Source organism: Leptinotarsa decemlineata, unplaced genomic scaffold (assembly GCF_025532065.1).
Source record: "Leptinotarsa decemlineata unplaced genomic scaffold, Ldec_3_MD MMD2_tig00001019_RagTag_RagTag, whole genome shotgun sequence".
Lineage (NCBI taxonomy): Eukaryota > Metazoa > Arthropoda > Insecta > Coleoptera > Chrysomelidae > Leptinotarsa > Leptinotarsa decemlineata.
In genome coordinates, this window is record NW_027412557.1 from 3,086,890 (window position 1) to 3,097,233 (window position 10,344).

The 10,344-nt window shown below is 35.3% G+C and overlaps 1 protein-coding gene across 4 annotated transcripts in view; it reads right to left on the bottom strand.

The window, feature by feature from the left end:
- Positions 1–8,271, bottom strand: part of LOC111512424 (juvenile hormone esterase) — a 90,793-nt gene extending 82,522 nt beyond the window's left edge. For 2 of the 4 annotated variants that reach the window (XM_074175331.1, XM_074175329.1), the window contains exons 1-2: positions 6,491–6,669; positions 3,425–3,482 (exon numbers count right to left, since the gene is read on the bottom strand). In XM_074175331.1, the coding sequence (XP_074031432.1) occupies positions 3,425–3,481 (57 nt within the window). In that variant the 5' untranslated portion in view covers position 3,482; positions 6,491–6,669. Of the gene's footprint in view, positions 1–3,424; positions 3,483–6,490; positions 6,674–6,786 lie in introns of those variants that run through there. The other 2 variants (XM_074175330.1, XM_074175332.1) reach the window with 2 other exon arrangements.
- Between the last annotated feature and the right edge of the window lie 2,073 nt (positions 8,272–10,344).

A 10,344-nucleotide genomic window follows, 5' to 3' on the forward strand; every position in this document is an offset into this window, starting at 1 on the left:
CCATCAACTTGTGCTTCTGAAGTCACGGAAGTTATTCTATCATCCATAGATGTATATATTCCTTTTTCAATGAAACGACATTCTAACGGCAAACCTTGATTCAACAAAAATTTCGAGCAAACTGTTGCTCCCAAAAATCTCGCCTAACGGCATTGGTGCAAAAATCTCAGTGCCAAAAACCGAACTGGGTTTGTTAATGCTCGCAACAGCTGCAAACTCAGGATAAATGAAAGCAAATAAATTCATAATCAGATAATTAGGGATAAACTGCTGGCCAATCCCAACGGGCCTAGATCCTTCTGGTCGGTAGCTGAAGCTGTCAGTTGAAACTTTACAAAGTCCACAATTCCACCACTAGCACAAGCGGATGGTTCAATTGGACAACAGCTATAGAAAAAGCAAATCTACTAGCTGACCAATTTGCGTCCCACTCCACAGTCAATTTTCTGGGAGAGGCACCACTCACTATTCCCACACTAGAGTTTACAAAGCAGGAATTTGATTTTTGACAATGTCTATTCAGACGAATTTTGAAACAGTTCAATATCAACAAGGCGTCTGACCCTGATGGAGTGCCCGTCATCGTACTTAAAAATTGCACAAATGAACTTGCACCAGTATTTTGCACTTTCAAAAGTATCTTACAAGAAGGGGGTTTTTCCTTCTTGTTGGAAAATTGCTCGCGTTCAGACTATTCTCAAAAAGGGCAAAAAAATCTTCCAAATAACTTTAGACCAGTCGCTTTGCTACCAGTCAAAATCAAAATTCATCAAGAAAGTCGTAAATCACCATAACCCCAAATATTTGGAAGGCTTCAACATCTTCAACAATCATCAATATGGCTTTCGGAAACAAACATCAACAGGCGACCTTCTAACGTATGTCACCCATATTTGGAATAACACAATCAAGAAACATGGAAAATCAAGAGCTGTTGCGCTTGATAATTCTAAGGCCTTTGACCGTGTGTCACATGAGGGTTTGCAGGCCAAACTTCGATGCTATGACTTGTCGAATCATGTTTTTTATGGCTCTTCAGGTTCCTGGAAGAACGTTCCCTGCAAGTGACCGTCGTAGAATATATCTCGAATACTTTCACTATCAATGTTCCCCATAGATCCATATTGTTTCTGTAATATACTTCACTGTTTTTCAACAATAAGACACGGTTTTCATACATTCCATTCAATTTCCCAAACTGAACTAAACTGCTATCTCCTTAGGTCACGGCCCAGCGCATACAAAAAATATACAGTTTTTATCTCAAACAATTCGGGTACACTACAGTCTCCAACCTTTTTTTTATTATATATCAACGACTTATTGGAAAAAACCAAAAATCCAATATATTGCTTTGCTGACGACAGCACTCTTGCCTCGTCATTGGATTCCTCGTCATTTGGATTCCAGGACATCAGCTACGGGGCACACCTTCACCAGCAGCAGGAGGTTGCATATCTTAATGAGGATCTGGAAGTGATTTCGAATTGGGGTGAAAGTAACCAGGTTCAATTCAATGCCACAAAAACCCAGGCATCGTTTTTCTCCAAGAAGATAAATGTCACCGAACCGAATATAATAATGTCAGGTCATATAATTCCGTTTTCTGCTTCGATAGGTTTGTTGGGTGTTGAAATGGACACCAATATGTCTTGGCACACTCATTTCGCTGGTATTGCAAAGGCTGCTTTTCAGAAGCTTGAAACCCTGTTCCGAACCAGAAAACTGTACACACCTCAGCAAGCTCTATAAAACTCAGATCAGACCTTCTTTGTAGTATTGTTCTCATGTATGGAGCTCTGCCCCAAACTTACCATGAAGTTGCTGTTTATGTGGAATAAACTTCCTGAGAACGTTTCTCTAAATGCATTCAATCTCCAGTGTTTCAAATCCAATATGAATCGCTACTTCCGCACAGGTACCTCTCTGAGAGCGCCTTAAGGATTTTCCTGTAGTGCTTGTGTTTTGTTCTTAACAAAAAGCCATTGAAAATAAACTTTAAATGATTTATCCAAAAAATTAACTGTATTTAGACACGAAAATCTTCGACATGAAAGAAGTTTACTCCGTCCTTATTTGTACAAACGAAAAACACCAGGCAAATACCAACACATAGTTATGACAGTCGGGGTAGAACTCTTTAATGTTAGAAACTTCATCGCAAAGAACTATTCTTTGCAAAGACCAAAAATTTTATGAAATTCCTGGATATCTGAAATATATAATCACTGTCCTTTTAAAAATTATCAAGGAAATTCATCTTGGAAAATTCGAGGCATATGGAAGGTTCTTTACTGGATACATGATAGATGTTTGCAGATACTAATTCAGTGTTGATCTATTTCTGACGTAAAACTACACAGTTATTCTCTTATATTAATACTATCAAACAGCCCCGGCTCCGTACAGGTGCAATGTTGATACTAAATATAAATTCACCCACCGGAAATCTAAGGGCATGGAGAAACAGTCATGAAAAGATAATTTTATTTCATGGGTGCGGCTGACGCCCCAATTGAAATATTTAAAACAAACCTATATATAAAATTTCAGCCTCCGGAAATAAAGCGCTAGGGAGAAATAGTGATGAAAAGGTAATTTTCATATGTAAACGCTTCCCTTCCACCCACACAGGGGCACCTCAATTGGAATATTTGGAAATCCTTAATTATCGCCCTCTGAAACCTAAGAAGCACCTATATACTATATTTTAGCTTCCTAGGACTTACCAGTACGAAGAAACAGAGATGAATGATGATTAAGCATTCATAAGTATAGATTCAATATTGATTCTACGTAACATGTTATATACAAAGTAATTTGTTGTACCTAACTGTAACTGTCAAATATAAACAACAAAAAGCAAGAATTTGATTCACTGATTCAAAACATTTTCTAAAATAAACATCATTCAAAAAAGGTTCACAACTGAAAACATGTGAATTATTGGTATTGGCATCCACAACGAATGATAGAGTTGATGTTGTTGAAATCAATGTATACAAATGCTAGACGGATACAAAGAACTGCTCCAACTAATATAGAGAAAAATGAAACATTTCAATTGGGAAATTGCAGTTCTTCAAGCAGAAATGGCATTTTTTTGAAAAGAATTGGTAGATTGCCAATACCAGAAATTAATTTAACTACTTGTTTATACTTCCAGAAATTGATAATATCATTGCATATGATTCGTTTTTCAAAATATGAAGTTAATGTTCCTACACACTTCATTCCATAGAGAATATTTTTATATTATGAATAATCCATGGGACCTATAATTTTATAGGTAGAAAATTTTACCAATTTTACTTTTGGCTTTCAGTAGTGAATTATATTTCTTGTCAGATTATAATGATGTATCCATTGTTATACAGCATATATCAGCTATTCAAAATATATAAAAAATACACGAGCAACTTACCTCAGCTAAAGAAAACCCTAAGCATACCAAGAGAAATATGGTCATTCGCAGATTCATCCTGAAAATATCAAATGATGCTTATTCATGAAAATACAAACAAAATGAATTGTTGGGTTGTTCCAGTAAGAAAAAAATTACAGTCTGAAAGTATCATTCCTGAGAACCAATAATTGTTTATGCAGCAGCAATGCAGTGAGTTTTAATGAAAAGTTTCCATACTGAATATTTCTTATCTTTCTATCTATTTTTCAAGAATTTCTTTTCTGTAGGTTAGAGTCGTTAATTCTTCAGTTTTCTCAATATGGAAGAAAAAATAAACAAAACGAGAAGATGGATATATTACCTACAAAATATACAAAAAAAAAATTAATTTATAATTATTGAAAGAACATCAATTATGTGGCTGTTTTCTGTTCAGTTAGTAGCCAAAATGGCCTATAACTCACAACTTTGAACCAATCTCACTACCTTGAGGCCAATCACGAATGAGCAAATTCATAACTCTGCAGTTGTTTCACTTCTTTTCATTCGCAAAGAATTTACTTCACCCAAAATTGTTCTCAAACGTCAAACTTAATCATTGAACTGACGATTCTCGTTTTGAAAAATATAGGTTTTATATATTCGGAACGTGAATACGGCTGTACCCCTCCAGAAATTAGTACCTAATGTGGTGAAAATAACGACTATACATCTGTTATCAAATAAATAAAAAAAATATAAATCTTCATATCCAATTTTCATGAAATGGCGAATATGAATTCAATTTGGAAAAATGTATTTCCAGCATATATTTCCGAACATTTGCTTTGGACACAATAGCCAATACACTTTATTGTCAACCCAGTCACTTTGCTGTCGGGTTGGATCTTTCCTGCACTGATGAGAGGTAATATCTCGAAACCAGTCTGTAATCTGCTCGATTTTCAGCATGGTCCTGCTGCTGAATTAATGAGAAACATTAGCGAGGCCTCTAATACCTCTGTGAGGTATCTTGCATAAATGTCTGTCGAATATCAATATCCAGCAGGGCATTGGCCAGGGAAGTAGTTGTTTTCTGGCAGGCATTTACCAGAACTTACTGTGTAGGTGATTAGGAGAAATTAATGTTAAAAAATTTCATTTAAAAATATTAATTTTTTTGTACTAATCTATCTCTACTTGATACCGTTTTCAGACACATTCAGATACCTGTTAGAGTATTGGTACATGGGATATTTCTTTCCCGCTTGTTCACGAAACAGAGCTGTTACTAGTTAACAATATTTCTCTTTAACGGGGATTTCATCAATCGAGTTCCAGGCACTTTGCTATCTGGGCCGGATCTTTCTTGTAGGAATGAGAGGCAATACCTCGAAACCGGTCGGTAGGTGATTTACTCGAATAATTACAGCATGGACCCACTGCTGGATAAACGAGAAACAATCTGCGAGACTAACCTCTATGAGGTATCTTGTATAAATGTCTGTCAGATATAATTCAATATCTGGCGTGGTATTATATGGGGAAGTAGCTGTACCAGAATCTACTGTGCAGGTGGTTGGGAGAGATGCATGTTTCTAAATTTCATTTCGAAATATCCATTTTATTGTACATTGTTAAGAATTACAGTTCTCATCAATAATGACGTTAATATAGAACGTTACTCAAAATTAATACCATTTTTGAAACACAAATCCGAAAGTTATACACCAAAAAAGGCGAAAACTCTCATCCCAGGTGAAATAAAATAATTTAGCAATGAAAAACCTGACGAAATGGATCTTGCGACAAAGGTAAGAAATTGATAATTTTCAAAAGTTTATTAATAGACAGTAAAGTGAGAGTCTTCAGAGACTCAAATAAATTGGTGTCGACGTGGAGTCAGACTATAGACTATTTATTGTTTAACCACAATCAGGAAATTCAAATCAATTCCGTGTTGGGAATCACACGTTAAAAGGTAAGACCTCATTAGTCCTTAGCTCGCAGAAGTTTCGACTTCTGAGGGTTGTTGTTCGTAGGGGTGCGACCGCTGGTTAACGAAAAAACAGATTTTTTTCAAGTCAGAGAATTAGGTTTATAAAAGAAAGAAAGAAGAGAAACAAAATCACCTCAAAGGTGCTGCTTTCTTCCCTCCTGTTCATAAAAGAGGCCATATGCCTTATCACTGGGGACATGTGTAAATCGTTGTATTCACGACACGGGCCACTATATGGGTATCTGTAATATGCTGTGTAATGCCCGTTATAAGTATTTTCACTGTGATTCGAAAGTGCATATAGATTATAACGACATCGAGCCATATTATCTGCTGCATAATTGTTCATATCTAATCGTTCTGAAGAAAAGTAAATGGCAACATTCAGTTTGTCTCCTAATCTTTCCGCTGGAGATAATATATTCAAATGAATTACTGGAATACGGGGAATCTTTTAGATTGATAGGGACTTTTTACATTTTCTTTTTTCCTTTCACCTCGAACTCGTTGATTTTTCATCTCCATCCAGAGTTTCTTCTCTTGTGAAAGAATCCAAGCAATGTGACAAAGTCAATTGGCCAGTTCCTTGTAGTATGGAGAGATAGCCTTGAATATAGAAATTACAAAAGTTCAAAATCCGAATTTTGTACTGAAATTCCGTATGTGGTATCAAAATTGATTTCTATGCAACTTCTCCGAATAACTTTTTTCGATATCTTCAACGCGAAACAAAATACCCCAGGAAAGTTATGTAACAATAATCAAATACTGCTCTGCACTAACCTAATACTCTCCTAAAAGAAGAGACAAAATCAAATTCGACGAAACAAATGTTTTATTTTCAGAAAGTTAATAGTGGATAATCCCATTTATTTTTATGAAAAATTTAATGAAATTATGAAATTTGTCGAAACCAACCTGAGGGTGTTTTATTATAGATTCATATAATGGAACATTTTGAGATAATATTGAAAATAAAATTATTTGAAAATATCTGATTGAAAAACAAGAGGAATTCGTAATATTCCTTTGAAAGGCGGATTCTTTTTTAATTCAGTTTATCTATCACCCTCGCGCTGATTTAAATTTAAATTTCACTAATATACCTCAAACGGGATGGCACACCCCTTCAAATATCCACTTATTCATCAATACAATATTCTTGATAATAATTGTGCGTTTCCTGGAGTTTGATAAACAGACACTACTTCACAACATAAGGAGTTCACTCGAATTGAATCCAAATTACATATTATATTTTAACATTCAGCCATACATACATACATGCTTATCCTATTCAGCGATAAACAAAAAACCAGCATAACTGATAGTGTGCAATTATTATACATACACGTCGAAAGGATAAAAAAATATGTGACTTCATTGTAGTAATATTTCTTACCAACTGAAGAGAGGAAATGAAGATATATTTGAGAAAAATGAAATTGGGTGAAATGAATCACAATATTCTTCATCACTGATAAGAGCTCATGATGACGAATTGAAATTATATTCTCAAAAATTCAAAAACATGGACGTGCAATAATGGCTTCACTCACAATTCAGTACAACGACAGCACTGACCTTTATCACTGATATTTTCAAGTCATGCGATGAAAAAAAAGCACTTGTCTTATTCTGCTTGACTACAGCAAGGCTCTTGACATAGTAGATTTGTATATCTTGTGTGAAAAACTTCAATTTTTCAGTTTTTCTCGAAGAGCGGTATCTCTTTTAGACAGTTATTCATCGGAATGGACGCGAAAAGTGTCATTCTGGATGGTGAACAATCTACTTAACTGGTCGAAGTTCCACAGAATTTTGAATTGGGACCACTTTTTTCGCCCTCTACAGTGATTTCCATTAATAAATACAGACGTGCAAAATTCATCACTACGCCGATTATACCCAACTATACAACTCCAAAATGTAGGCTTTCACGGCTGACGTCAATATTTTGGTTGGTTTCTGGGTTTTGCCGTGGTCTTCTTTGGTCACAATCTCCAAACGTTCCAACTGCTACTGCGGCAGTCATCTTCAGTGGCGTGGTCGACGTACTCTTCTTGACGTACAGAAGTTTCAGCAGACTTTTATTGCCTAAAAACTTGGAACACAGCCTTTGCAAGTCTCTGGCACTTTCAAGTCTGGCCCACTGTGATTGCATTTATTGACCAGCTTTACAACAGATGTTCGGCGTCTTCGAAAAATACAAAGTAGTTTTATTCGATTTTCATACGATCATATAAGCTCTGCGTAGGGTTTTCATCAATAGCAATTTTTTTATTATGCATATGAAAGAAATCTTCCTCATTGTCACTGACAAATCCCGACAAATTTTATGTTTTGAGTTTTATGACACGTTTGAGCTAAATGACACTTTTTTTCGCATTTGTTGCACACATAATCACGAAAATTGCATACTTGCCTACCACAAACATTGCAAAAGCGTCTTTTATTGGTCCATGTACTGCTTTTCCCTGGCTTGGTTTTGTTGGGTTCTAATTTTACTTGAGTCACAAGTGAAAGCTCCGATTCGTTCTGGCTTTGCTCTTTACATAATGCAATTTCTAGGGATCTCTCGAACGTAAGATTATCTTTTTCTTCTTTGAGTCTATCTTAAATGAGACCTTTTCCAACTCCTACCAGAAAAATGTCCCTCAATACTGTTTGAAACTCGATACGAATTTGGGCATTTCCAGCCAAACACTTCAATTTAGTCGCAAAATCCATAACAGATTCATTTTCTTCTCGCCTGGTACAATAGAATTTTATTCGTTCCGTATGAAAAGAGGTAATGGGGCTGAAATGCTTATCCAATAATGTAGTAAGTAGTAGTTGAGATGTATTAGTAGTTGTTGTAAATGAGATGGATTCTTATTATTTGATCGTTTCAAAAATAGGTTTTGACTTTTCTCGTAATGACTTTTTATTTATATTTTAACAACTGAACAACTGGATACAATAGTTACCAAACAGATCATAAAACAAAATTATTCATACAGGGAGAGAAAATATTAACATCAAAATAATATCATGAATAATTCCAACATTCTCCCCCCATTTAGTAGTTGAAATTTCGTTGAGGGCGGACGTGTTTGAAACCTCTCCCGAGAAAAAAAACTTTCACAAAAAATCCGTAATGGAGTTCTATGGACACGAAATAATATACAACTAGAGAATGGATAACAAGGAACTCCTAGCCCATATTTTGGAAAAAATTGAATTGAGTAAAATAGAAGTGAAGAACCAAATCGAAACATCTGAAGCTCGAATTCTATTAAATATAGAAACAATAAAAAAACGAGTGAGTGAAGTTGAAAGAGAGAATGAAATCCTGAAGGATAGAATCGGAACCCTGGAAATAAACAATAGGAAAAAAAATAATCCTATATGGCCTAAATAACCACCCAGCGAGAGAAGTATTTCCTTTCTTTGTGAGCTAATCAAGAATTTGCTTGGTGTCACATTAACAGAAAACGATATAAGTGATACATACTCTCTAGGCAAACATAACGAAGCACCTTTGAATGTTGAACTATTGTCACTGACAAAAAAGATAAATATACTACAAAACTCTTCAAAGCTGAAGAATACCGGAATCGCAATAGCAAACGATCTCACTGAGCAACAAAGAGAAGAAAATGAGGTATTGAAAAGAGGATTGCATCACTGTAGAAAAACGACAAGTAAAAAAAGTTACATGAAAGGAAGCAAATTGTACGTGGGAGATAAGCAATACACCGCAGAAGAATTCACAACACAACAAAAAAATATTTTTTGAATGTTTCCTACACTAAATTAGTCAATTTCTACTAATTTTGGGGTGATAAAAACGAATATAATAGAAAAATTTTTATTAGCTCTGGTTTTTGAGATACACAGTACTTAATCTTAAAGAGTAGTTATACTATACGTGAAAAGTGAAAGTACATAAAAAGTGAAAGTACATAAAACAATATTGTTATGTTTCTTTTAGAATATTTTAAGTACAGAATTAATAAAAAAAAACATTATTCTTAGTGTTTTGACAAATAAAAGAAGTTTGTACCACTAAATTTCAATTAAGTCCATCCGATTCATTGTAAGATCGCTGTCGTTTAGCTTGTCTTTTATAAAACACTTCTGGAGCATCCCTACACACAGACCAGCAGAAGTCTGCAAGCATTGCTTCATTCCAACGGCCCTGATATCTCTGTTCCATTAAGGCAATGTCTTGATGGAATCTTTCTCCATGTTCGTCACTCACAGCTTCACAGTTTTGTGGGAAGAAATTAAAATGAGAGTGATGAAAATGAATTTTTAAGGACATGTTGCATCCAAGTTGGTGGTAAGCTTGAAGAAGCTCTTTAACCAATGCTGTGAAGTTATCATTTCTTTTGTTACCTAAAAACCCATGTACAACCCCCTTAAAGGCTTCCCAGGCTCTTTTTTCATTTCCTGTTAAAATCATGTCAAAAGCAGGATCATTTACGATTTCACGGATTTGAGGCCCAATAAAGATGCCTTCCTTGACTTTAGCATCACTCAACCTGGGAAACTTTGCTCCCAAGTACTTTAAAGCTTGTCCTTCCTGGTCCATGGCCTTCACAAAGTTTTTCATTAGTCCCAACTTAATATGTAATGGGAGAAGGAGAACATCCTTAGGATCTACAAGAGGCTCGTAAACTACATTTTTCTCATTAGGGTTTAGGTCTCGTGTAGGCCAGTTCATTTTTTTATAGTGAGATTTTCTATCCCGACTGTCCCACAGACACAAAAAACAACAGTACTTGGTGAACCCTAATTGCATTCCTAGGAGTATAGCAATGACTTTCAGATCACCACAGATGTGCCACTTGTGTTGTTCATATTTGATTGATTGGAGAAGTGTTTTCATATTTATATACGTTTCCTTCATGTGAGCTGCATGACCTATAGGAATAGAGGGTAGCTGATTTCCATTATGCAGAAGTACAGCTTT